Source organism: Drosophila suzukii, chromosome 2R (assembly GCF_043229965.1).
Source record: "Drosophila suzukii chromosome 2R, CBGP_Dsuzu_IsoJpt1.0, whole genome shotgun sequence".
Lineage (NCBI taxonomy): Eukaryota > Metazoa > Arthropoda > Insecta > Diptera > Drosophilidae > Drosophila > Drosophila suzukii.
Genome location: NC_092081.1, coordinates 17,281,792 through 17,309,208, shown reverse-complemented (window position 1 = coordinate 17,309,208; position 27,417 = coordinate 17,281,792). Strand labels below are relative to the sequence as shown.

The following is a 27,417-nucleotide window of genomic DNA, read 5'->3' as shown; positions in this document are numbered from 1 at the left end:
TTTGGAACAGGTCTGGAACCGCCTTCACCGAAGAGCGAGGGCGAGGTGAGGTCGTACATCAGCTGCTTCCGCGTCATCGACAACCAGCGGGTGCTCACCGCCATGTCCCAGAAGGTGGAGCCCACCAGGAAGCTCTAAGCCGGAAAGGCCCCCTTATCCGATTAGTCGTAGCCTGTATTAAGTGTCTAACCCTGAGTGTGTGTTAATCAAACCGCAATTAGCTGCACAGTTATGAGCTTAGCCGGGTGGTTCTCGGAAAGCCAATTGGCGCCATGGCCACCAAAGCCCGGACAAACTTTCATCCGCATCCGCATTCGCATTAGCTTAAGCTACAGTGTACTCTATATGTACATATATGTATCTATGACCCGACTAAGAACTATCTCAATCTTCTAATGAACTGAAACCCCAAAGCATTTCAATGCAAACGAGAAACTTTTCGCTTTAGTACAAAACGATAGATGGAAAACAAATTTAAAATTCGGAAATCCCGGCGCGGAAACCGAAACGAATAAAAACAAAACTTGGACGTGTGTGATACTAAACATTTAGAGGAGGCGACATCAAAACAAACAGCACTAAACTGCATAATTTCCTACAAAACTTTACTCTATACATCCTACGCAAGCTAGTAAAATAATTTGTAAAATTGTATATCGTATCCAAGAGCATGGAATCTATTTTTTTAAAAACCCTAAACTAAAACCAACTATTAAACAGTCTAGTTGAAGCTAGTTATTAACATGTAAGCCACGTAGCGGATAAGTTATTTTATTTAAATTTTCACATTTATCTATCGTTTGAAAATTCTATACCCCTAAGTACTGCAACTCGCAAATAAAATACGAAACCATTTATTAATATTTATTTAAACAACCATGATTTGTTTTATTTTGTAGAAATTTCAGCCCTTGTTTATGTTAAGTAAGCTATAAAATACGCATATATGCCAATGCATACAAAACATTAAACACTGGAGAGGGACCTTATTAGTTGTAGTTTTGTACATAAATACGTGTAATACCTATTACATTTACCATTGCAATTGTGTTCAAAATATGGGGAGTATTTTGTATTGATTTTCAAAATGTAAGCCAAAATAGTTTCAAATCTAATTATAATGTTTAAACCATTCACGGCGCGTTGACGTTACTTAGTCGAATTCGACTTCAAAGAATTGATCAATCATTGAATATTGATCGTTATCATCAAAACAAACAATTCAAATATAAACATTCCCTATGAAGGGGTTTAGAGCTACCTATATTTGAACACAGATGTAAAACGTAAATATGTTTGATGTAATTATATACTCGGTACTCGAAGAACACAAGGAAATATCAAATTTGCTTAAATATGTATATGAAACAGGGTGAAGTGGCTCGTTTTTGGAATAACCAATTATTTCTTCTCCATATGTTTGTATAGTATACGATCTTATTGTCTGTAAAAACAAATCCATCATGGAAATAATAAGATAAAATTAAATTTTGATTGTTCCGAGTAGCGAGTACCTAAAAGTCGTGCATCCGACTTTAGCGTTTTGTCTTTCGCAAATGTCAACCTCTAGTTAATCCGATTTGGTCCCTTGGGCTTGGCGTAAGATAGGTAAAAGCCCCATAAAGGTATTAGGTCCCTTATGCCAAACCCAAGGGTCAGAACGCACTTTCTAGTAAGATGTCGTAGATAATCCTGTACTTGTAGTTACCATTCTAACCCAACTCCTCTCCCAAGTAAAGGTCTCTCAAACAACGATTTATCACATAAAAAAAGCACCACTCCTAGATGTAACCAAAACTTTGACCATGATGCGTAGAATATAATTGTCGTATTAACTAAAATCTTTTCCTTTACGTACTTCAATCAGACAAACAATATATTCAAATACAATCCAAGACATTAAGTATCCAGTGGTTTCTCCTCCAAAAAAAATAATACAAAGCAAAAGCAAACGAATTTTCAATAAAACTTTTATAGATATAGCGAACCGATTCAAACGAAACAATACTGTTTAGTTTATAGTCATTGAGATGTAAAAATTTATATTGATTTACAAGGAACGCAACACCAATTTTAGTATGGTAAAGTTTGTAAGTAGAATTCGAAAGCCTTTAATTACTTTATCTACACCATGTGCTACGGGTAGAATCTACTACAATCATCCACATAGAATTGTGTAGGCGTTATAAACCCGACGCAACCTAACAATCCTTTGAGGAAAAACTTCGAGTAAAATAAACCAACGTAGAATAAATGGGACGAGACGAATATATTATATATAGAATATGTATCTAATTAATCAATAAACGTAGCATGTAGATCATAGAGCCCATTCTAGTGTTAAGCAATCGTTTCCGATAAGAGGAAACCCTTATGTGTCAAAACCAAGAATGTTTCTATATTTTTGAGTACTGCTATGCTAAAGTAAATCCAACAATACACCACCACTGTTGTTATTGTTGTGCACTTTCAATAATACAGATAAACATACTATATATTGTACATATACCAATATATTAAATATGCAAGTACTCCAAAAAGGGAAAATTTCAAATTTTACTTGTGATTCGATTTGACAATCTCAAAACAACTCTACGAACTTTTAATTTCTCAAATATAACCTAGGCACTTTGCATAAATTTAACAACATTGGGTAACTCACGGATGCACACAAGCCGATATATTCATGCTATACGTATATACCTCCGTTACCAAAATATAGCTAATGCCAATCAGTCATAATCAGTCAATAAATGTTCGAGCCGTAACTAGTACTAACCACTAAATGTTCAAATCAGTGTTTACATGTCTAACGCAAAACAATCTTGAAATTTACTTACCTACCACATAGCAAAATAGATTAAAACTAAATAGTTCGTAATCGGGATGAAAGAGGCGGCTCCCAAGAGCTCACGGCAAGAAGACAACACCAACAAACCACTTAGAAGTAATTAAATCCATCGAGCATGGTATAGACGTGCATATATTGTGTAGCATAAACAGAGATCTTTTAACCGTACTAACAGATTACATATTCTAATAACATGTATACCCAAATTGCGAAGAGCTAAGTGAGATTTATGCAAAGCAGAGTAAATATTTTAATGGCAACCCTAAATGTTACAACTAAGTGTAAACCAGCATGTATCTTTGAATGTCTAACATTTTGAACTCAACTAATATTCGAATAAAGATTTATGTGTTAGCGAGTGGCAATTTGTTTTTTTTTGTATTGGGAGTGCGCCCTTATACATACCCGTTTTCAATATCTAGGATGAAACGTTAAACTATTCTATTATTATATTTATAAAGGATTTTTCAACTGTGTTGTATTGATATTTACTGTTATTAAATTCTATAAATACATGTTTTCAACATATATTGTGTTTTTAACCAATTTTTAGATATCCTGTAGGTTTAAAGATCGGTAGACATTTGTTTTTATCTCATTTGGAACACAACTCAGTGTACCTTATTAACCTTTTGCTTTAAGAAACGTTTATTTTATTTGTTGGTTAGTCTGCTTCAGTTTTAGTGAACTCAACCCTTAAGAATTCGCGATGAACATAAACAAACAACATCTTTGATATTTATCATACAAGATGGATCCTCAAACGGCTGGCCACCAATCCGATACGTGAGGATCAGACTTCGAAATTGGATTACCAGAAAATCCAAGAGGACATAGCCTGGGCGAAGGCAGTTATCCCAGATTTCGACATCGCTATGACTACCAACAACAAGCGAGAGAGGTCGATGGAGTCAGCTCAACCAGCGAGCAAGAAGGCCAAAGTAACCAACCGCGGCACATGGTCGAGATCCTTTGCGGAAGTGGTAAAGGATCGGAAGATCATTGGAGTCATCGACCAGAGCGATGAAGGCGGAAGGATCCCAAGAAACCATTGGGGTCTGGTTAGACGGGCCCTTGCGACAGTGGCCTTGAAAGTGCTGGACGAGAACCCAGGACCGCCACCCGATTGCACAGATGCAGGGTGGTACCAGGGCAACGTAAAGTTGATCGCCTGCGAAGACGAGAGATCGGCAGCACTCTACAAGGCTGCAATTGACAAAGTCGGCGAGGTCTACCCCGGGGCCAAGCTGGCAGTTTGTGAGGCTGCAGACATCCCGTCTCGACCGAGAGCGAGGGTGTGGCTGCCGTCTGAACCATCGGAACCAGAGGCTATACTCAGCCTGCTGACCAGGTTCAACCCAAAACTTCCAACAGACGGTTGGAAGGTGGTCAAGGTGGAGAAAACCGAGCGAGTCACCATGAGCGTGGTTATCCTCCTAAACCAGGCCTGCTTGGAACCCCTCGCAGCCCAACAGCACAGAGTGAACTACGGGTTCGACAAGGTGCAGCTTCGTATTTATGACACCGATAAAACAGCGGCAGACAACCTGGCTGCCTGTGCGTCGTACGAACCCCCGAGCGACGACGAACCAGATCACGAGGAGGCCACCCTCACCGGCTACGTGTCAACCGACTCGGAGCTGACGGAGAGCCTGAAACAGCTGTGCACCCAGGACACAACCCGACCAGGGCGCTCTGTCCTCCAGGACATAGCGGAGGAAGCGGAGGGTACCCAGCCCGACCCCAGTCCCAAAGATGGTGCAGTTTCTGCAAATTAATCTGCACCACAGCAAGGCAGCATCCGCTGCCCTCCTCACCCGCCTGGCAACAGGCAACATAGACGTAGTCCTCATTCAAGAGCCATGGATTGTTGGTAACAACATCTGTGGCCTATCAACCCCCCTATACAAGCTATTTTACACCAAGGACAAGGGTAAAACCAGAACCTGCATTCTTACAAAAACACACTTTAACACATTTCTTATTCCACAGTTTAGCGAAGGCGACCTTACCACGGTCAGACTGGAGCTAAACGAACACACCCATCACACCATAGCATCATTCTATCTGGCTCACGACTACGAAGGGCCACTACCAAACACCACTACACAAGAACTCATACGCACTCACTCATCTAAGGAACTCATCCTGGGTGGGGACGCTAACTCACACCACACACAATGGGGAAGTGCAAACACCAACGAAAGGGGTGAGTTACTCTACGACTATCTCCTTCAATCAAATCTATTCATCTGCAACAAAGGTAATGACCCAACTTTCATCACTAGAAATAGGAGGGAAGTACTAGACATTACTCTAATATCTGATCCCTTACTTAACCAGCTAGACGCGTGGAAGGTGGGGATCGAACACTCATTCTCGGACCACCGATACATAGAATTTACAATAAGTCTAGAACATCCTCCCGCCGAGAACATAACTAATCTAAGATTAACCAACTGGGGATACTATAAAAATCTCCTCAACAGGAACCTACCCGCTCCTCCGACACACATACGCAACCGTCAAGAATTAGATAGCCTAGTTAACACTTTTACTGATATCTGCGGTGAGGCCTTAAAAAGGGCTTGCCCAAGTAGAACAGTTAAAACAAAGCACAAACCCCCATGGTGGAACCCAACCCTAGCGAACCTTAAAAGAGAGTGTAGAACTTACTTCAATAAAGCTAAATACAACAATAGCGAATCCTCCAGGAATCTATATCATTCAAAAATAAACCTATACAAAAAGGAAATAAGAATATCAAAACGAAGAGCCTGGGCTAACTTCTGCAGTAGCATAGAATCTACTGCGGAGGCATCCAGACTCAGAAGAATTCTAGCTAAAGCTCCAGCTACCATTGGCTATCTTAAAACCAATGCTGATGGCTGGACGGAAAACAGTCAGGAAACCCTTGAACTACTGTTAGACACACACTTCCCTAACAATACCCAGGTAGTGGAGGACCTCCACATAGAGGTGAATCTAGACGACCAGAGTATTGCCAACATTTCAAACCCTGACCGCATTCAGTGGGCTGTTAACTCTTTTAAGCCCTTCAAATCACCTGGCCCAGATGGGTTCTTCCCGGCCCAGCTACAACGGACATTAGATATGTCCCTTCCCTGGCTGACAGCCATCTTCCACGGCTGCCTTGCTCTAAACCATATTCCAACAAGGTGGCTGGACGTTAAGGTAATTTTTATACCGAAAGCCGGCAAGCCCTCCCACACTAACCCAAAGGACTTCCGCCCGATCAGTCTCTCTTCCTTCTTGTTGAAGACCCTGGAAAGGCTAATTGACACCCATATCAGACTAACCATCGACCATAGCCTACTCTCTGACGCACAGCATGCGTACCGTAAGGGTAGATCAACCGATACCGCCCTCCACTCTCTAGTGTACAGTATAGAACGAGGCTTCCACAATAAGGAATACTCTCTTGCAGCGTTTCTAGACATAGAAGGCGCCTTCAACAACGTCACCCCAACGGCGATCACTGGTGCTCTGACTGAACTGGGCATTGAGCGGCCCATAGTGGGACTCATACACACCATGCTAACCAGCAGGGTAGTGCACTCCACTATGGGATCGGCCCTCTCGACCAGGAATGTCAGTAGAGGAACCCCACAAGGGGGCGTACTCTCACCTCTTCTATGGGTTTTGGTGGTCAACAAACTGCTATCACTTCTAGAAGAGGCGGGCACAAAAGTGGTAGCCTACGCGGATGACGTGGCTATCCTACTGCAGGGCAAATTCCCGCAAACCCTTTGTAATCTAATGGAGACAGCCCTATCCACCCTTTCCCGGTGGACGGCTGGCTGTGGACTGGGAGTTAACCCGGAAAAGACCGAACTAGTTCTCTTTACAAGGAAGTACAAGGTACCAATTCTAGTTCCCCCAAAACTACACCAAACGCGCCTAACCTTTAGCAACCAAGCAAAGTACCTAGGTGTCATCCTTGACAAAAAGCTCCTCTGGACTGATAACATCCTAGATCGCACACGCAAAGCGGCCATAGCCCTCTTCGCTTGTAAAAAAGCCATAGGGAGGAAGTGGGGTTTCTCCCCCATGATAGTTCACTGGCTATATACTGCAATAGTCAGGCCCATTCTCCTCTACGGAAACATCGTTTGGTGGCCTTCTCTAGATAAGAACTGCAACCTCCGGATCCTTCACAAGATCCAAAGGAGCGCAGAGCTCTGCATCAGTGGGGCGCTGCGCACTACCGCCACCGAGGCACTAAACACAATTCTCGATCTCCAACCCCTGGACCTACTTGCCAAAAGCTGGGCATCTGCAACAGCGCTGAGGCTCCGTGAAGCAGCGGCTTGGACAACGGGCTCCACGGGTCACTCCATTATCCTATCAAAACATTCACCCCTACCACGTTATACAGACTACGTCCCACCCATAGTCAACTTCGAAAGAAGATACAAAATTCATATACCCACCCGTTCAGACTGGGACAACCTCCCACATCAATTCGTAAACGCCGTCAACATATACACTGACGGTTCCAAGTTTAACTCCCAAACAGGTGGGGGAGTCTTATCTCTCTTAACGAGATGGCCACTCATCTGAGAATCAGCCTCATCCTGGTGCCTGGGCACCGCAACATTGAGGGCAACTGCATAGCAGACGAGCTGGCAAGACAGGGGACAACCGCCGATATCCTTCGTGATAAGGACACGGTAGGGATGCCCATGGCTACCTGCAAGCTCCTTCTCAGGCAGAGATTGTATACTCTTTCCAACAACCGTTGGAACTCAATCTCAATATGCCACAATTCTAGACTCACATGGCCAAACTATAACACGAAAAGAACAAAAACTCTCCTACAATGTAGTAGGGAGGACATCTCCACTCTCCTAAATGCCCTCACGGGCCACTGTCTCATAGGGACTCATGCGATAAGGCTGGGTCTTAGTAACCACGACTTCTGCCGCAGCTGCAAAGAGATAGACGAAGAGGAGAGCATCGAACACCTCCTATGCTTCTGCCCAGCGCATAACCTAAAGCGCTTTCAAACCCTAGGTAGCTACACACTTCCGAACCTTGCGGCCATTCAGGACGTAAGCATTCAAAAACTACTATGTTTCTTAAAAAGAACAGAATACTTCGCGAAGGCAGAAAACCCATGAGCTAGGGAAAAGGATCTTTCAGAGATCATGTGGTATCACAAGGGGCCCATTGTGGCCTAAGTGAGGGGACTAATATTTAGTCTCCAACCACTCCTACCTAACCTAACCTAACCTATCATACAAGATAATGACTCGGATTCTTAAAACCTTAACCCAATGGATCATGGAGTTCTTTATAATAGTTACTTGACATACATATGATACATTTTAAATTCGGGAAATAAATAGAAAACGCTGTCATAGAGTTTATATATCATTACTTTTATTTTATTTTTAAAGAGTATGCAAAGGAACAACAGATCTTTCCATCGCGAGGGGATCCCCTCTATAGGTGCATTCGAACTTCGATTAAGGTGGGCTAAAAAAGCTCCGGCTCTCCGCTCTCCAAAGAGAGCTTTTGCTGGCTGGGAATAACCGTGTCCGTGACGTCACCGGATGACACAGCAGCTGCTCGAGCGCCGTGACAAAATCATCGAAACCGGCTGAGCAGGCCAACAGTTGTCCGCGAAGCTTCCCAGAAATAAGTTTAAAATAATTAAACGTGCTGGAACAGATAGAGATTGCCCGCCGAGAGTTACGAAAATCCGTAATCGCACTGATTTAGAAGCGTCCAATTTGCACAGCGTTAATTATCAGGCGGCAGCTACACACACCACACGATGACCAATCTGGCTCCCACCATCCAGTTGAATAATGGGCGCGAGATGCCGATCTTGGGCCTGGGTACCTGGAGGTCCTTCGAATCGGACGCCTATCACTCCACGCGCCACGCTCTCGACGTGGGCTACCGGCACCTGGACACCGCCTTCGTCTACGAGAACGAGGCTGAGGTGGGGCAAGCGATCGCCGAGAAGATCACCGAGGGTGTTGTGACTCGCGAGCAGGTCTTCGTGACCACCAAGTTGGGCGGGATCCACCACGATACGGGTCTGGTGGAGCGCGCCTGCCGCCTTAGCCTGAACAACCTGGGTCTGGAGTACGTTGACCTCTACCTGATGCACATGCCGGTGGGCCAGAAGTTCCACAACGACAGCAACGTGCATGGAACTCTGGAGCTGACGGATGTGGACTACCTGGACACCTGGCGCGAGATGGAGAAACTGGTGGACTTGGGCCTGGCGCGCAGCATCGGTCTGTCCAACTTCAATGCCGCTCAGACGGAGCGCGTGCTGGCCAACTGCCGCATCCGCCCGGTGGTGAACCAGGTGGAGTGCCACCCCGGATTCCAGCAGCACAAGCTCCGGGAGCACGCAAAGCGTCATGGCCTGGTCATCTGCGCCTACTGCCCCCTGGCACGCCCCCAGCCCGCACGCCAGTGGCCGCCTTTCCTCTTTGACGAGCACTCCCAGCAGCTGGCCAAGAAGTATGGACGGACTACGGCCCAGATCTGCCTGAGGTACCTGATTCAGCTGGGAGTGGTGCCACTGCCCAAATCCTCGAACAAGGCCCGCATCGAGGAGAACTTCAAGGTCTTCGACTTCGAGCTGAGTCCGGAGGATGTCGCTGGCATGGAAAAGTATCACACGGGGCAGCGAACGGTGCCCTTCTCTGGGATGGCCGGTCATAAGTACTATCCGTTCCACGATGAGTTTTAGACGCTATCAGGGGTGTCCCAGAAATCCCTGGCGGTGTCGGTACTCTTCTATTGGAATGCAACCGGAAACTCTTAGTTTTTGATATGGTTTTGGATCAGAGTTACTAGAATTTGTACATCATTTTTCGAAACCCACTCTTGGGTTTTTTTGAAATCGTTAACTAAGTTAAAGATCTTCAGGGGACACCGTCATTTGTATATTTAATTGAGAGATTTGTAAGACACCCCCGCTTATGTAGTATTTGTATTGTAAAATAAAGTATATTACGAAAAAAATCTCTGGACGGTGGAGCTAATCAGTTTGTCTAACCGGGGCGCTTGATAAATGGTGTTATCTGAGAGTATTTGGCGTGTGCGCTTGCCACTCAGAATTCAAAGGCAGTAGCGAGCTTTCATTCAGATGAACGTCTGTGATAATAGCTGAAATACCTAAGAACGCAGAAAGACATTTCCTAGGCGCATCCAAATCATATCTCCTCTTATCAGTAAAACAGATTCTGGAAATGTGAAATCATATTTAAAAGTGGCGACCTTGGGTGGCGATAACGCAGATAGAGCATCGATAGGACTGGAATTCCATACGATGAATTTTGGATGAAGCGTTTCGCAGCACTGCTTGCGTTGGTCTGGCAGCACTACCCGATTTAAATTATCCGTTTTCCTAAAAACCTTTATTATAACCAATCGTTAGTAATTAGATAAATGTCAAGCAAGTTATTATAAGGAACGTATTATAAAGTTTACGTCTTAATTGGCTAATTATAAACTTTGGAAGTAGTGTGACCATAAAGATCCAACGATGAAACAGCATAAGTTTTCCTATCGATACTTTCGGCAGAGCTACCAATAGAAAAACAAAGAAAATAAATAATACAGCGGCAGAATGTCAATAATATTAAAGCGTAACCTGCGAGCGCCCTGGATGCTGAAGGTAAGCTACATATAATTAAAGATAATATGCCATATGTGTTATAACATTCCAATACCCCCAGGCATGCTACAGTTCCAGTGCACAGACCGGGGATTCGGCGAAAACAATACCCAAGAATCTCCTAGAGGACAAGCAAACGGCTGTTCTGCAAAAGGAAAATGGTGCTATCTTTGACAAGAGACCCTTCAAGATCCATTTGGACAAAGGTACGATTCACACTTCTCATGAAATAATGATATTTTACCATGTTTACATAACCACAAATCGCGACCCCACAGATAAAACCTACAGCTGGTGCCTATGCGGTAAGTCCAAATCTCAGCCCCTGTGCGATGGCATGCACAAGAACGAGTTTCTCAAGATCAAGCAGAGGTAAGTGATAAGCTCATGAATGGTAATCTATTCGGCGTTACTTATCTCATAAAATGATCTTATACTTTCCAGGCCCATCCGCTTCAAGGTGGAGAAGTCGGGGGACTACTGGCTGTGCAACTGCAAACAGACCACCCACAGACCCTTCTGCGACGGTACCCACAAGCAGCCGCACATCCAGACTGCCGTTAAATAGTTTTAGGATTCGTCGAAATACTCGCGTGTGAAAAATGAGAAATGCATTAATTTTGAATCAAGCAACACATGTTTTTATTCTAGATTATAGAACGTAATTAGTACATCCTAGTAATGCTCCTTAATGGTGTGCGAGCACATAAACATACATTTTATTTGCGTCTGACGAAAGCAGATGTTGACTATCATATGTGTATGGTTAGTGTGTTACAAGCTTTAACAAATTATTTACAATGATCAGAGAAGTGTAAATGATTGGGTGCGTTTCACAAAAGCTTTCGGCCAGGATAACTCATCCGTTTGAAGTCGAATTGTAAAGCCAAAAACCAAAAATGTGTTTAGAAAATAGAAAGATGTTCGCTTTTTATTCAAACTTTTTAACGAGTTCTACCTGTTTTACACATAAATATAGAACTTAAAAAGAATCGAGAGCAAAAAATCACTTAATCTATATAATCATTTTGTTATGAAGCCAATTATTTAAAAGTAGAAATTGAAAGTACAAAATACCGTTTGGTGAATGACATCTCATCGTTAAATATTTTTTAGATTATACAAATTCGGCTCATGCGATCCACTACATACAACACTCAAAACGATTTAAGTCAGCTACTGAAAAGTTGAACTTATACAAAAAATTTAAATGTATTAAATTGGTTTTAATCGTGTAAAGCATATACTACAGGGAACTAAATCATATTACAATGGTAAACTGAGAATTTTGAACAATCTTAAATATGAGTTTTTGAGTTCAACGAAGAATTTTGAAAAGTGTTCGTTAGCTTTTTCTTAGATAGTGAGATTTCGTTTTCGTTTAATCCGCTAAATTACAAACAATTTAAATATGAAATGGTTGATGACTGTGTTGACACTCATCCGTAACGGCAGAACGCAGGATAACATTCGCGACCACAATTTTGAACCGAAAGATCTTTTAGTATGAAAGTAATTCCCGTCTTCTATCGTTTGAGCATGTTTGAATTAAAGTGGTTTGAAAAATAACGATTTAATCACTTAGCGCTCCTGTTGTCAACCTCGGCTTCGGGACTTAAACCCTCTACGCATTCGTAAGTCTTCTCGTTTGCTAAACGTCTTCTTGGTTCCCGTCTAATCAGTAAACTTTATTTTTGTACCCTTCATCTTGCTTCTTGACTTATGTTTTGAATATGTATGCAGCAAATGAATTTAGTGGGTTGTTTTTCTTTTTTGTTTTCTCCTTTTAAATTAATACTCCTCGTCCTCTGGTGGTGCATCGTCTGGCGGCGCAAAGCCATCCTGAAAATAGGAAATATAAGTCTAAATGACTGCAAGTCCGGACTTAAAAGTGTACGGACATGTCCTACCTCAGTCGCATACAGGATGTCCATTATCTTTTGAATGAGCGGATGTTGCTCGCCGTCATCTGCTTCTTGGCAACTATAAAAGTGAAAGTGGGTAAGCGGGGTGTCGAGAAGTGAGTGGATCGATTTCGCTACTTACAGAATTTCAATATCCCGCAACTTCGAAAAGTAAAAGTCGCGCTCCTTCTCCAATCCCTCCAGGTTTATGCGCATATCCATGACCTGATCCTTAACATTAGTAATTGACTTTTGCTCATTTTCTTGTTCTTCACCCACCTGGTTTGACATCTCTTCGATCTGCTGATTGTTGACTGAGTTTCCCGCGTCGTTCTTCTTGACTGTGCCCGTGCTGTTGGCCCCGGCGGTTATTCTGCTCGGTGGCGCAGCGTTGTTCGTGCGAGGCAGCACCTTGGAGACTGCTGCTTGAATGGACCAAACGGGGGAGGTTAGTATTCGAGCAGATAAATTAAAGATTAAGGAATCAACAAACGTGAAGCACAGACAGCTTAGATCTTCGTATTATATGTTTGTGTTCACTTGTAGGATGTGCGTTTAGTTTCTTAAATATGGACCATGGCATGCGGTATGTACATATGTCTGACCATGAGGATTGTGCGTAACGATAATGAAAGGAAAGATAGCGATAGGAGGATAGAACTAGGGAACCAAACCAAAACAACATACTGGGCTTCACTGTGGTCGTCGTCGTCGGGCGCGTCGTTGCCGTCGGAGCACGTCGATAGCTGTTGTGCACGCCGCCGGCCGCCGTGCCGGGCAGGCTCTTCCCCGCTCCCGAGCCGAAGCCCATGGGGGCGCCCTCGCGCACCGCGCTGGCATCGTAGTCCCTGCCATCGTAATTGGCATCGAAGAACTTTTTGAACCATTGCAAAAACTCGAAATTGTCTTGGAACCGACCCTTGATCAATTTATCAATGGGTATTATCTAAAAGTAAGATGGGCGAGAAATATGCAGACAGGTGAGAGAGCGTGTGGTGAAACCAAATGCAATGGGAACAAAATTAGGATACACACAGTATGGATTTTAAGGGATCAGAGCTCTTTGGCAAGCCAAAGCACCAGAACCTATCTTACGCATCTACGTTAAATTATAATTTTGCAATGAAAAGAGCAGTGATGGGAAGGGTTTTTGAAAAATATAGTTAACCAAGGTAATCACAGGAGCTGAGCTTTCATTATATATCCTCATATTATTAGTATGTTTTAAAACTAAGTAGAGAAATAAAAAGCGATTCAAATATGACTATAAACGAAGGAATGTTTGTAAAGTATATAATACCCTACCAGCAAAAATAAGTAACAGAATGGTGTATGCAGCATTTGATAAACAATTAGATGGGACCTCAGCACATGTCGTAAATAAAGTTACAAATTTGAAGGTGTATAAACCCCAGTAAAAGAACAGAGCCCAACAACAGAACCTTAAGTAAAAAAAAACTTATCTACATCCAAAATAAAAATAACGCTTAACGGTAAGATATCCTCTAACGACTAAACAACTAAGCCAAGGTGAAATAACCTCCGAACAATCTACATAATTCCCATCACTGTACAAGGGAATGAAGAGGAGTTAGTGGTTTTGAATGTGGGACAACAACAGATCCTCCGACTTGGGTGCTTTGTGCTGGAATGCGACATGTGTGTGCTTGTTGGGGTAGTAATTGGTGCTCCTGCTGTTGAAGACCAGTGCGGTGAGTGGAGTTTTGTGTGGTGTTGTGTGGCATCCCAGTTGGGCCTGGTCGCGCTGCGTGCTTCACGTTCGTTCGCCTCGCAATTCATAATGAAATGGCAAGCGTAGGGCGCGCTCCCAACACCGGAGTTTGTCCACTGCAATAACCGTACCATTCTGAGCGATGACCCGTGGTGGATTGCGTAGGGTTGCGGCTGGCGCCTGCAAGGGCCGACGATGCATCAGGTGGAGGTCGTTGTTGCTGCTGCCCACGCCACTGCCTCCGTTGCTGCCGTGTCCGTTGCCGTTGCCCATCTTGACCCCGCCCCGCTGGGCCAACGGATCGTACTCGCGACCATCGTAATTGGCATCGAAGAACTTCTTAAACCACTGGAGGAACTCGAAGTTGTCTTGGAAACGTCCCTTAATCAGTTTATCAACTGGTATGATCTACGGACGTCGTTGTTCGCGTGGTCGTGTGGTTGATTTGTAACGGAAATCGTAGTTAGTTACAACATACAAGAGTTGATTGGTACAGTAGACAGCTCCTCAAAGCGAAAACTGTTCGCTTCAAGCGCTTCCACTGTACCGTGCCCATGTCCACTCTACATTCTCGGGATTGGTTGGGTTTGTGTGTGTTTAAACAAAAAGAAAATCTAGAGATATACAAAACCGCTCCAAGTGAGCGAGCATTACCTTATCCACAGACATCTTTTTGAAGCCCGCCTGCAAAATCTTGAAGTTCTGTATGTACTCGTGCTCCAGATTTGTACGGAATTTGACACGCTTTACGGGCACTGAATTGGGGAACAGCATGTCCATGAACTGGCAGTAAGCGGCACCTAGAAGTGAAGCGTAGGTCGATCTCAGTAATCACTTCATAGTTGAATTTAAGCCCACTTACCTGTGCAGAGCTCCTCGATTTTTGAGAACTGCGACTGGAGACAATCGTTGACCCAGGCCAGCATATCGTGGCGCGAGAGATTCTCTGACGTCACATTTGTGGAGTAAACGTTAACAGCCATGTTGGTGGTGTCCTCTGGTTTCTTGAGCGGCTCTGAAACGAAGACACAAAAGGCTGGTTAATGCTCTGCCGATAACTCTACATACGATCCCGTGTGGGAGTGCTACTGCCATGAACGGCTCTTAATTGCGGCAGCTAATAATTGTTTTGGCTTGGGGTGCATTGAAGCGTGTCCCATGTGCGTGCTCAATATCAAGATCACGATAATCATCTGCAAAAAACAGACGGCAGCCGGGAACGCCAAATGATTGTTATTGGACATGTTACCGTTGCACACTCACTCCACGAATCTGCAGAATTTGTTCCTCGAAAGTAGTTTGGCGAGTTGGCCTATCGCACCGGAGTTCGATTGTTTGACTCTCGACTAAAAGCGGCACGAAAGGCCTTTCCAGGCCAAAAACAAATTATCTTACTTCCCGGAATAGGAATAGCAATCTGTCAAAGAACAACCATTGCCGATGCACTTACCAGTATTTTGTATGCGGTATGCTCCTAAGAACTCCCCTCTGCCTATCCTCGCTTTTGCAAAAACTGAATTTGCCGATTTATAAAGAAACTTTTAAAGTTACTTTTGTTTTCCTTATGTTCCGTTCGTATACACGTCTACGATCTACTGACTATATCAATACCAACTGTTGTGACGCTGAGATGGATATTAACTGAATAGCAACATTATCAAGGCCTGCTTCTTGCCTTATATGTATCTCAACAGCTTCTATTTATGGAATATAATTAATAAGGGTACCTAAAACTTAGCTTGCATAATTTTAACTCATCCATTCTTCTGATTCTTGCTTCATTTTAGTTACCTTGGCTTATTTCAAGACTGATCTGATAACTTAAAGTATGAAACAAAAAACCCTTCCCTTAAAAACCGTTCACACCCCGATGTGCTTCCATTTTACTTTAGTATCCACTAAAAATAAATGCACTTACAGCCACATTGATTTTAGAAACTTCGCAATAGAGATAAATAGATATCCCACTGCGGATACTCTTCTGAACTTTCAGAGATAGTGCTTCTTGAGACCCATCTTGAGTACTTACGAGAGCATAAACGGCAATCAAACGAAATGGTAGGCGAGTGGAAAGAAATCGGTCCGCGGATACTGGAACTGGCGAACAATGAACTTGGACTGTTCGCCGCCGCGATGCGTCGTCAACGATCCGCTTCGCTGCCATCGTCGCTCCTTTCTCGAAGAAGATGAAGATTGCTCATGGACCGCGTCATTGGCATTATCAATGTCAGCCTGGCCAGCAGGAACAGGCTGATAGAACATGGGCAATGCGAACGTGGGCCAGCAAGATAAAGAACTAGCCGGCATTTGGGAGCCAGGCCAGCCTATAAATACACCGACTCACTTCGGCCATGTGCCTTTCAGAGTTTCCGTAAAATTCCGCCTCGCCACCTTTTGGCTGTGCGAGTGTACGGGTGCATTGACCCGAAAGGGCGGAACTCCAATTCAAATGCGGAGCGATTTGCTGCTAGTTTATTGATTTAAGTGCCCCCCGCCGGAGAAGGCACAACAATAGCCATGCCCCAAATACAACGAGTGGGTATTCTTACACAGGGCAAAATTCCGTTCGAACTAAGATAATATCCATGTGTAAAACAATGACTTCTGCCTAGTGAGTTCACAAAAATAACCCAAGAAATTACGAATTCCATTCGCTTATTGGCTTTGTTTACCACTACATCATTTTTTATATTTATCTCTGGCCTTATAAAACTGGCGTGTTCGTCATTTTCCAATGAGTAAATATGATTAGTTTTATGATTCAGTGCACAACTCTAAGCAAACATGTTTATAACTCTGATATTGGTTTGCTTAAAAGAAAAATATAGCCTAACCATGTTCGATAGCACTAATTAACGTAACATGTAATGTATTCCCAACAGATTCGATAAAATGAAAATGTTTAATGTTGTTTTTTATGTAAGGGTATACAGGAAACAGAAAGTTTTGAAGCAGCTGTTGTTTATGTTCCATGGGTTTTCGATTTGAGTCTTTTTTTAAAGCCCTGTCAGCCGAATAAATTGCTTTTTAAGCACTTTAATTTCCCTTTCCTCAACCAAATGTTACACTAGGATAAATGAATGGAAAGCTATTTTGGAGAGTCCTAATGACCAACATGATTACCGAATTCCAAGTTGGTAAGTCACTGAAGGGTGTCAAATTCAAAATGGAATTTCCTAATGATATTTTTTGATTTTTATGTACTTAAATTTGCTTTTCCTGAAACAAATGTTACAGTAGGATAAAAAAAATGGAAAGCTTTTTTGGCGAGTCCTAATGACCAACATGATTACCGAATTCCTAGTTGGTAAGTCACTGAAGTGTGTCAAATTCAAAATGGAATTTCATAATGATATTTTTTGCTTTTAAGGTACTTAAAGTTCCCCTTCCTGAACCAATTGTTATCCTACTGTTGAGAAATTAATGAAAAGCTTTTTTAGAGAGCCCTAATGACCAATATGATTACCGAATTCCAAGTTGGTAAGTCACTGAAGTGTGTCAAATCCAAAATGAAATTTCCTAATGATATTTTTTCCAGTGCAGCAGTTTGTTGTGGCCGTCGATAAGTAAGTGTGCATGTGTGCGAGTGTGGGCGCGTGCAGCGGAAGTTGAATGCGAACTAATTAAGCAGAACCAGGAAAACAGAAAAGAGCAGCGAAATCGGGGTGGATTAGTGCCCCAAAACGGGGCCTTCCACTTCTAAACCCCTGCACCGTTGAAAAGTCTTTCGTATCCCAGCCATATTTCTAAATTCCCAAATGTGTGAGGAAGTGTGTCAACAGCAATAAGCTGTTTGAGCAACAAATAAACATTCCGATATTATGAGCCAAATCCGCTTGATTTGATGGGTGTGAGTTGAGAGTTTTGTGAGTGGGGAAACCGAAAAGAAACCGGCAAGCTAATGGAACAAAAACAAAACAGCAAAAAGGCCAGAAAGCTGCGTCGGCGTAGCCGAATTCAATTAAGCCAATGAAAATAGTAACTCTAGCTAAAGGAAAACAAAAACAAGTCCGAGAATTGTTGGTAACTGGACAGACGCACACTAACACACAGGCACACTGTGAAATGCGGGGGTTTGACAGATAAACGATAGGCGAGTGACGTCATCGAAATGGTGGCTCAAAACCAGAAAGAGCCGAAGAAAATATGGTTTCCCCGCTTTTTCCAGACGTTCAGGCCATCTCGGGGGTTGGGGCTGGGGCACATAAGCCATTAAACACTGCACCGGAATTTTTGCGGCCTCTTTTTTCCGTTTTTTTGCGGCTGTGGCAAGCAGACACTCTCACACACACACACACTGTGGCACGCCAAGATGACAGTCACTCACACTGGCGCACAACCAGGATAGGGAATTTTTATTTTTGGAGGAGGAAACGAAACAGCAGCAGGCGACATTTAAATATACAACGCACACGGACACGTAGGCACGCACACAGGCGCACGGATGCTCCGCAATGTACAGCTATTTCGCCCAAGTGTGCACTTGAAGTTTTCGGCAAAGTTATTTTAAATCGCCACATACCGATGAACTTTCTTTTCTGCTGACGCTACTTCTAGATTTTGCCATTTCTTCTCTCTTCTTTCTTTTTTCGCGAAAAAGTCGAGGAGCCGCACACACACACACAGACACGCAGGCACTCGGCACAGAGAGCCATTCACTGAGTCATACGGACGCAGTGGAGCACTCAACCGGTGGATCCTCCGATCCTCTGATAAACTCACCTTCTCAGTTGGTCGTTGTCCTTCTGGCGAGGCCTTTTTAAATGATTCCTGGACTTTAAACAAAGAAATGCTAATTTTATGACGAACCGTCTTCTGGCAAAACGAGCGAGCGCTAGGGATGTAAAATGTACACTGATGCATCGACCGCCCAGCGCAGGTCCGCATGGAGGTCTATCGATAGGCGCTAGAGATGGGCGATAGTGCGCGGTGGAGCCTCCAGCCATTTGGACCGTTATTTTTGAAACCTTCAAGGAAACTCTTCAAAAGCTTGCAAATGCAATATATTATTTATTTCTTTTATTATTTGGTATTTCCAGTTCATGGACCCTTTTTATTTAAGTAGCACTAAAGTTAAAGATTTTGAAAAACCGAGAGACTATTTTAGAGACGTACAGAATCTCTTTCGAGTTATAAATATCCACATTAAAATGTCCATGTTCCCTATTGCCCATATAATAAGCTATACTTATAGAATCTTATTGCAATAAAACATTGCCGTATTCAACAAAAATTTACTCAAATTACCATTCTTAATACTAATAAATGCAACAGTTTCGATATTAACTTTTTAAAATCATAATTATTTTACAATTTTTGTGCTTCCGTATGTGCTGATGGCTGAAACATTTTTGACTGTCAATCTATTGCACGAAAGAGCTAACTTCAATTTTGACAGTGAAGGTAAATGATTTGTTTGAAAATTTTGATTATTCAACACAAACGGTCATTATTTTCTTTTTAAATAGACACTCAGTGGTAAATGACACAGTTAACAATTGACTTAACGCTAATAAATGCAACAGTTTCGAAATAAGGCTGGCATTAGATGCCTTTAAATGCACCCAGAGTTCCATTCGTGCGCATGCAAATTAGATTTACATGCGGAAGACTCCAAACTTGGTGTTCTGGCCGGCATTATTGAGCGCTGCCTTAAGGCTGAGGCCCAGGACCTGGCGCGTGTTGGCCGGATCGATAATGCCGTCGTCCCACAGGCGGGCCGTGCTGTAGTAAGGAGAGCCCTCCGCCTCGAACATTTCCACAATGGGAGCCTTCAGTTTCTGGGCCTCCTCCTCGCTGAACTCCTTGCCAGCACGCTTGCGCTGATCCTGGGTAATCTGAGCCATGACATTGGCCGCCTGAGTTCCGCCCATAACGGAGATACGGGAGTTTGGCCACATATAGAGGAACCGAGGCGAGTAGGCCCGTCCGCACATACCGTAGTTACCCGCACCGTAGGATCCACCGATAATCACCGTGAACTTGGGCACATTGGCACAGGCCACGGCCGTCACCATCTTTGCTCCGTTCTTGGCAATACCGTTGGCCTCAGCATCACGTCCCACCATGAAACCTAGATCGACAGATTCAGAATATTTCATAATGCTGAGCTCAATACCAACTCACCCGTTATATTCTGCAAGAAGACTAGTGGAATCTTGCGCTGTGCACATAATTGAATGAAGTGGGCGCCCTTGAGAGCGCTCTCCGAGAAGAGGACTCCATTGTTTCCGACTATTCCCACCGTGTGGCCATAGAGCTTTGCAAATCCGCACACCAAAGTCTCTCCGTATAATTTCTTGAACTCCGTGAAGCGGCTTCCGTCCACGATGCGGGCAATCACCTCACGAACGTCGAAACTCTTGGTAAGATTGGGCCCCACGATGCCGTACAACTCACGAGGATCGTAGCGCGGCTCCTCTACGGCGGCTGGCGGAGTAGCCCCTTGGAAGTTGGCTTGACTGGAGTGCGTCAGCTGATCGTTGTAGGCATTAGTGGCGGGTAGGTTCAGGTTGCTCACAATCTGCCGGGCTAGGTACAAGGCGTGTTCGTCGTCTACGGCATAGTGGTCCGTGACTCCAGAGGTCTTGCAGTGCAGGTCGGCCCCTCCCAAATCTTCTGCGGATACCTCCTCTCCAGTGGCTGCCTTCACCAGTGGCGGACCAGCTAGGAAAATGGTTCCCTGCTTCTTCACAATGATGCTCTCGTCGGCCATTGCCGGGACGTAGGCTCCTCCGGCCGTGCAGCTGCCCATAACAACAGCGATCTGGGGAATTCCCTGGGCCGACATGTTCGCCTGGTTGTAGAAAATGCGGCCGAAGTGCAGTTTGTCTGGGAAGACATCCGCCTGACGTGGCAGGTTGGCGCCACCCGAGTCTACGAGGTAAATGCAGGGCAGGCGGTTTTCTTGGGCGATCTCCTGGGCGCGCAGATGCTTCTTCACGGTAATGGGATAGTAGCTTCCGCCCTTTACCGTGGCGTCGTTGGCCACCACCAGGCACTCAGTACTGAAATGGGAATTGCATTAATATAAGTAGGAAAACCTGTTGATTTAAGTTGAGAGATCACATTTATCTATAGGAATAGGAATTCTACAATTAGAGTCATACTCGAATTCAGAAGAACCTACCCACAAACGCGACCCACTCCAGTCACGATTCCTCCGGAGTTGACCACCTCATCGCCGTACAACTCATGTCCAGCCAGAGCACTGAGTTCCAGGAAGGGTGATCCCTTGTCCAAAAGCAGGTTGATGCGGTCCCTGGCCAAGAGTTTGCCTCGCGAGGTGTGTCGCTCGATGGCCTTCTGCCCGCCGCCCTTCAGCACCTGGCTGGTAAAGTTACGCAGTTCTCCGACCAACCTGCCCATCTCGCTGGCATTTTCCTGGGCGAAAACTTAGACATCAGAAGATGTGCGTACGTTGATAACCGAGTGTTTATATGTGCATACCTTGAACTCGGCGGACTGCTTGTCCACCTCGCTGGGTAGGATATTAGCCTCCCCCACGTGGAGCAATCGCACCTGGCTGCTCAAAAACTTCGAGGAGCTTCTTAACAGCCCATTTAGCCGGATCATTTTGTGGGGGAGGGTTTTTACGGGAGTTAAAAGCAGGATTTACCACGCGAGAGAACGCGAATGTTACGTCAGTTTTGGGCAGGTGGGCTGATAACGATAACATACACAGCAACAGCTGGTCGATCGCGATACAAGCAACTATCGATTACGAACAAAAAAAAACTGCTGCACCGAAAAAAATTGTAAGAGCCTTGCTTTGTTTTTTTTTTTATTTAAACTTGTTAGTAACCTTTTTCAAGATTGTTTAAGATCTATCAGAAAGGAAGGGGTATATTTATTTAAGCCTTTAACAAGAAGAAAATCAATTTAATTATTTTTGTGTTATGTTATTTTATATCAATAAAAATTAATGATAATAACACTCAAATCGAAATTTATATATTGTTAAAATCGGAACAACAGTATTTATACATACTTTGTATATAAAACTTGTAAAAATTATTTTAATCTTTTGATAAAATTTTAAACATCTGTAAATTTAAAATCTTTAAAAAGAACCAGAAAAACTCTTAAAAATCAGGCAATCCAAGGACATTATTTGAAACAACATATTTAATATGGATTGCTAACATTTATTAATTGCAACACTCTAGCTGAGACCGCTTTAGGAATTGAACTCGAGACTGTGTAACAGAATAAACAGCCAACTACGAAAGGTGCATTGGTTTATGCTAAAAGTTCTATGAACTTTAATACGATTCATTACATTACACAATTCGATTTAACATGATTTGTGATTGTGCAGGTCGCTCTAGAAGGTAGGTGGTAAATACTAATTTATATTGATTTACGTAGTCAGTAGTGGGCTTGTTAACGCTGCTAAACAATCACTTGACAAGCTTAAACATTGGCTCGCTTAAATTTATTCACTTAGCTAATTTAGAGTTAGGTGTAGTTGTAGATTTCTCTTAAAGCGTTTCGAAAAAGTTGTACTACAAAAATATGATGGATCTGCGCCCTGCATGATTCACTTGATCTTGATCTTGTGCAGCTTCAGCTTGAAGCCCAAAACCTCGCTAAGCACGCCCGAGAGGGCCGACAGGATGACCACCTTAATGGTTGTGAAAAGATATGGATTGGCGCTGAGGCCAGAGATCTTGAATGGCGTTTCGAGTTCCTTTAGTAGATCGGCGGCCAGCTTGAGCACGCTGTTTGACACCATCAGCTCGTCCTTCTTCTTCGGCTTCTGCTCAATTTGCAGATACAGGTTGATTTGCTCCGTAATCAGCACCGACACGCTGCGGTACTTGTGCTGGATCTTCTGGCCCAGAGTCATGAAGCGCAGCAGGAAGATCCCGATGGTGATCGACCAGATTAGGGCCTCCAGCGTGAGGTGTGTGTGCAGGTGCACAGAATCCTTCAGCCACTCGACGCTTAGGAAGGCCAGCAACAAAAGTGTTACTATGAAGGCGGCGGAAACGATGATATCCACCGATCGCTGGGGACCACGTTTCTGTCGGAGATTGCAAAGGTAAAATTAGGTCACGAAGTAGCTGGAGTTGTTAGTCTAGCTTACCTTTAAATAGGACCGTACGCTGAGCCAGGTTTTGATGTTGCGTACCTTATTCAGGCGGAAGTGCGGAAGATTCGACTTACGAGCCCGACGAGACGACGTCAGGTGCGAGAAGAGTTTTGCGTAAAGGAAGCGCTGCTTGAACGTGCGCTCTGCAACAGCAAATATGATGAACAGGATGAGCGTAAGGCATAGGCGCTGCACAAAGCCCAGAGCCAGGACGGTACGCTCCCACTGAGAATCGCCGAAGGCAAAGCCCAGCAGGGTGTAGAACGAGGACGACGACTTCTCCCACAGTAGCTGCGGCATGTACAAGTAGCTTATCTCGCTGGCCTTCTCCGCGTCGCTTCCGAGTGTGACCTGAAGGCATTTAACGAGTTTGAGTTCAAGGCAGTTCACATCTTTGCGTTTGCCAGGTGCTTACCTCGCAGAGTCGGCAGAAAATGGGAATCAGTGTGAGCAGGAAAGAGAAGACCACGCCTATGTAGATATAGTCGTTGGCCTCGCCCATCGAATCCACACGTTCGATTATGCAAGAGGCGATCTCCAGCACGGAAAGCTGGGCCTTTTTGGCGTCTCGCTGGTCCCAAATGGTGCAGCTAACTGGGAAGGGTAAATTAAATCATCAGAACTAAGATACAAGTGAACAGAAGCTTGAGTTCTAAGCTTTGTCACTTACTGCGGTCCAGGCTGCTGTGAGGGTTTAGTATAGTAGTTGGCGTAATGTCCAACTCGCCAGGATCTTCGTCGCTGCAGGCTGCGTGTTTCAAACCGCTGTCAGAGCGATCCAGGTCAGAGGTGTAGCTGCAGTCCTCGCTGTTCGTAGTCACTCCCAGCCAGTCTGTGGCAGAGGTGGTGCACTCCTGGTTGCACGCCGAGGCGGGGCTGGATATGATGTCCGCATCATCGCACTCGTCCGACTCGGCGCAACTGGTTGTAGATTCATTGCCGCGCGACTGCCCCTTTTTTTCCGTTGCCGGAGCACTGGTGGACACAGCGTTTGTCGAGTTAAGACGCAGGCGCAGCTGATTGGTCTGGATGGGAACTGGCGGAGCCACAACAGCCCCCGCATTGGGCAGGGGCGAATGGTTGTTGTCCTCTCCGCTGGAACTTTTCCCATTCAGACTCTCAAAGCCATCGTCTTCGCCGATGTTTCGCCGCGACTGGTAGGCGGGCTTGACTGAAACCACACTGCTTTCACCATCCGCCTCCGCACCATCCTCGCAGGCATCCCTGCTGCAGCATGGCTGCTCAGCGCGCTCGTAGGTGGCGTAGATCTGGATGGGCGTGTGCCAGTTGACGTTCCGCTTTTTGGGGCTTTCGGGGGCCGCTCCCGCCGTCTGCCTGCTGAGATCGAAGCGTGCGTCTGTGGCTCCCAGTGGTTGCGGTAGTGGGCTGATGGCAGTCGTGGTCAGGAAGGTCTCCTCGTTGCTACTCCGCCTGATTACGACGGGAGGTGGTGTGGCCGGCAGGATGGGATCAGGCACAACGGCGCATATGCTTTTGGGCGAGGGCGAGGGCGACGGAGTGATCGGCCTGGGAAGCACTTCGATGGCGCTGGCTACAGTTCGTCTGTTTGGAAGTGAAGTGTTGCTGCTGGCCTGGGACAAATCAGGTTCCATTTGGCGAATGCTGCGGGAGAGGCAATTAGAGTGGTTTCTTAAAACTTAAACATCACTTACCGCACAAACTTCTTGCGGCGCCGCACCCTATGCTCCCGGGTCGCGGCCTTGTCGCCTAAGAAGCTTGCAGAGATTCGTCGGAGCTTATTTTTGCTGCTTCCACCCGCGACGCCCGTGGCAGTGTTTGTGGCCACGATCTGCGAGTGGATCAGGCTGATCAGCAGGCTAAGGGCGCACGGAATAAGCAGGGCGCTGAGCATATCGGCATACTCCTCGGATTGCTTATCCGCAGCGGGGTCATTTCCATCTCCTGCTGCCTCTGCCTGAAGCAGGGTGCCATTCGACGGCTTTTCATAGACCAGCGGCACAATTCGACTACTGTGCAGCACGTAGATGGCCCAGTTGGACAGCTGGGTGAGGTACAGGACAAGGATGAAGGCGAAGGCGTTGGGCGTGGTCTGCCTGACCCACCACTGGGCGTAGAGGGGCAGCAGCACATAGCGCAGAATGGCCAGGCGAATCACTGTAAGGAGCGACTGCTTGGGTTTGGCCTTGGGGAAAGTGGAACCTGTCAAAGGTCGATTCATTAATTAATTTACTAGTGGGAGAGTCAGGGTAATACTTACCGCGAACCAAGTCCACATCGATCAGTTCCGTCTTCAGCTTGGTGTTCTTCAAGTTGACATTATTGAAGCCGTCCAGGATCCTCTGTTCGACGGTCTTCTCCCATTCTTGCTTGTCATAGGTGCCGATTTTTTTCTGGTACCTGAGGACATAAGCGGGGAATTAGATAATCTATAGAATAATGGATCATTGTTCGCTTACCATGCAACTATTTCATCCAATTTCATAGTAATAGTCACATAAAAGCCCTCGAAGTGTCGTGCAGCCTGCGAACGAACAAAGAAAACTTAAATTAGGTCTTACAGCGAAGCTTCTAATTTACATCTGCTTGCGATAGTGTAGAGCCCGCTATCCGGATATAACCGGGAAGTCGGGCCCAGAAAACCCCATATCTTAAGTACTGCGGCGGGGGGTTTGTCCCACTTACTTGGCGTCGAACAGCTGCTCTGCATAACGGGTTCTGCAGGCGGTTAGCCGATATCAGCTGATGACTTTCACCTTCGCCTTGCCACAACCATTGCCCCGCCCCGCCCCCCGGGCAAATCTACGCCCGCGTAGCGCGATAAGAAGTGCCCCACCTTATAAAGGGATACCTGCGTTTTCCTCTTTTCCGCTTCGCTTGCCTTGAAAAGCGGACTGAACAGCTGTTCTACGGGTGGGTGGGCGTCAATGTTTATGCACACACATGCGGAAGGGGCGCAGTATACAGTATACACACAAGCAAAGGGGATCGGGTTTGGGTTTGGTATTTGGTATGCGGCCCCTTCTGCAATTCTGGGTTCAAGGTGAACCCATATACCCGCGGTATGGCCCAAAGGCGGAAACGCCCGTGGCAAAAGCTGCTTTCATTCATGGATGGGGCGGTTACCGTTACCTTGATTTGAACCGCCTCAACGATCGATTTTTGTGAGAGTTTCTTCCGTATCCGTATCCGCTGGGTCCTGGACTCCAGATCACATCGATAATTTGGGAAGGCACGGTGCTGGGAACTAGGGTTCCCGTCGGGTCACTGGTAATTTTGTATGCACTACAGACGCCGCTACAGCGCTTGGCACTTGCATTGGGGGCCGAAAAGATTTGGTGCGCAGCAGAACGAATGTTCGACCCGTTCCTAACGAAAAATTAAAGTGAGTGCTCACATTTCCGTAAATCACGCTCGACTCCGATCTATCGATAGCAGGCCCGTGGGTTGTCAGCTGCTCGATAGGTCCTATCGATAGAAGCACCTGCTATTTACATCAAAATGGCGCCAATTTTTTATATTTCAAAGGCTCCGCGCAGTGGACATACTTGTATAGGTTGCCAGCGGTGGAATTCAAAAGACGATTTTTTTATTCATGAAAATAAATGAAATCACTTCATTATAGAATATTTTTTTAAGAAAAATATTTTTTCAACAAAATATTTGTTTATTTGTTTGAAATATACTTATAAAGGTTAACTATAGATGGTCTGTAAGTAGTTTAAGGCATTATCCTTTATTTTTATGCTTAGGCAATGAAATTCCTACGCTAATAAAATTGCATTAATGAAAGGAATCGAAAGCTAAAAAGCTGTTCTAAAAAGTTGTACCAAAAATAGCAGAGTTTCCAACTTTGAAGTCCCATTTCTAAGAAAAACATTAGAAACTTGAAATATACTTCTAAAGGTTAACTATAGATGGTCTGTAAGTAGTTTAAGGCATTCTCCTTTATTTTTATGTTTAGACTATGAATATCTTCACTAATAACTCCGTTAAAAAATTTCAGGACTTCGAAAGCTAAAATGTTGTACTTGGTTTTGTTTTTCAAGATTTTACTAATCAAGAATCCATTCCATTACAAGGAAATTGATATTCATAAATGTGGGTTTTCCAACTTTGAAGACCCTTTTCTCAGAAACACATGCGGGACTTGCTCATCAAAACCAAGAAAGTTCTTGACCATTC

The 27,417-nt window shown here is 44.7% G+C and overlaps 8 protein-coding genes across 18 annotated transcripts in view; 4 read left to right on the top strand and 4 right to left on the bottom strand.

Annotated features, from left to right (window-relative positions):
- Epac (Exchange protein directly activated by cAMP) overlaps positions 1-3,210 on the top strand; it is a 43,336-nt gene extending 40,126 nt beyond the window's left edge. For all 4 annotated transcript variants that reach the window (XM_017085356.4, XM_017085358.4, XM_036813835.3 and 1 more), the window contains one exon: positions 11-3,210. In XM_017085356.4, coding sequence (XP_016940845.3) covers positions 11-138 — 128 coding nt within the window. In that variant the 3' untranslated portion in view covers positions 139-3,210. The remainder of the gene's footprint in view (positions 1-10) is intronic.
- LOC108018145 (uncharacterized) overlaps positions 1-24,541 on the bottom strand; it is a 125,129-nt gene extending 100,588 nt beyond the window's left edge. The window contains exon 1 of the mRNA XM_017085609.4: positions 24,538-24,541. The gene's annotated coding sequence lies outside the window, so the exon portion shown is untranslated. The remainder of the gene's footprint in view (positions 1-24,537) is intronic.
- LOC139352598 (uncharacterized) lies at positions 4,192-5,030 on the top strand. Its single transcript, XM_070995290.1, has 2 exons — positions 4,192-4,784; positions 4,844-5,030. The coding sequence occupies exon 1, from the start codon at positions 4,270-4,272 to the stop codon at positions 4,627-4,629; it is 360 nt and encodes a 119-aa protein (XP_070851391.1). The 5' UTR covers positions 4,192-4,269; the 3' UTR covers positions 4,630-4,784; positions 4,844-5,030.
- LOC108017817 (aldo-keto reductase family 1 member B1) lies at positions 8,626-9,864 on the top strand. The gene has a single exon (XM_017084967.4). It carries the CDS (start codon positions 8,655-8,657, stop codon positions 9,588-9,590), a length of 936 nt encoding a protein of 311 aa, XP_016940456.3. The 5' UTR covers positions 8,626-8,654; the 3' UTR covers positions 9,591-9,864.
- Positions 10,367-11,149, top strand: LOC108018160 (CDGSH iron-sulfur domain-containing protein 3, mitochondrial). The gene is made up of 4 exons (XM_017085636.4): positions 10,367-10,520; positions 10,582-10,726; positions 10,799-10,892; positions 10,965-11,149. Exons 1-4 carry the CDS (start codon positions 10,473-10,475, stop codon positions 11,086-11,088), a joined length of 411 nt encoding a protein of 136 aa, XP_016941125.2. The 5' UTR covers positions 10,367-10,472; the 3' UTR covers positions 11,089-11,149.
- Eb1 (microtubule-associated protein RP/EB family member 1) lies at positions 11,421-19,037 on the bottom strand. Of its 8 annotated transcripts, none has more exons than XM_017085630.4 (8): positions 18,879-19,037; positions 15,019-15,171; positions 14,811-14,956; positions 14,288-14,564; positions 12,704-12,849; positions 12,567-12,649; positions 12,422-12,503; positions 11,421-12,362 (listed from the first exon to the last, which is right to left on the bottom strand). In XM_017085630.4, the coding sequence occupies exons 2-8, from the start codon at positions 15,137-15,139 to the stop codon at positions 12,312-12,314; spliced, it is 906 nt and encodes a 301-aa protein (XP_016941119.1). In that variant the 5' UTR covers positions 15,140-15,171; positions 18,879-19,037; the 3' UTR covers positions 11,421-12,311. The 8 variants fall into 8 exon arrangements, with proteins under 8 accessions (XP_016941119.1, XP_016941122.1, XP_016941121.1 ...); XM_017085633.4 differs by having other exon boundaries at positions 12,431-12,503; XM_017085632.4 differs by having other exon boundaries at positions 12,704-12,846.
- On the bottom strand, positions 19,736-21,831 carry Mccc2 (methylcrotonyl-CoA carboxylase subunit 2). Its single transcript, XM_017084954.4, has 4 exons — positions 21,606-21,831; positions 21,286-21,539; positions 20,283-21,163; positions 19,736-20,229 (listed from the first exon to the last, which is right to left on the bottom strand). The coding sequence occupies exons 1-4, from the start codon at positions 21,729-21,731 to the stop codon at positions 19,754-19,756; spliced, it is 1,737 nt and encodes a 578-aa protein (XP_016940443.3). The 5' UTR covers positions 21,732-21,831; the 3' UTR covers positions 19,736-19,753.
- phtf (putative homeodomain transcription factor) lies at positions 22,283-26,626 on the bottom strand. The gene is made up of 8 exons (XM_017085702.4): positions 26,365-26,626; positions 25,692-25,756; positions 25,493-25,632; positions 24,927-25,434; positions 23,924-24,876; positions 23,669-23,847; positions 23,248-23,604; positions 22,283-23,184 (listed from the first exon to the last, which is right to left on the bottom strand). Exons 2-8 carry the CDS (start codon positions 25,715-25,717, stop codon positions 22,699-22,701), a joined length of 2,649 nt encoding a protein of 882 aa, XP_016941191.3. The 5' UTR covers positions 25,718-25,756; positions 26,365-26,626; the 3' UTR covers positions 22,283-22,698.
- Between the last annotated feature and the right edge of the window lie 791 nt (positions 26,627-27,417).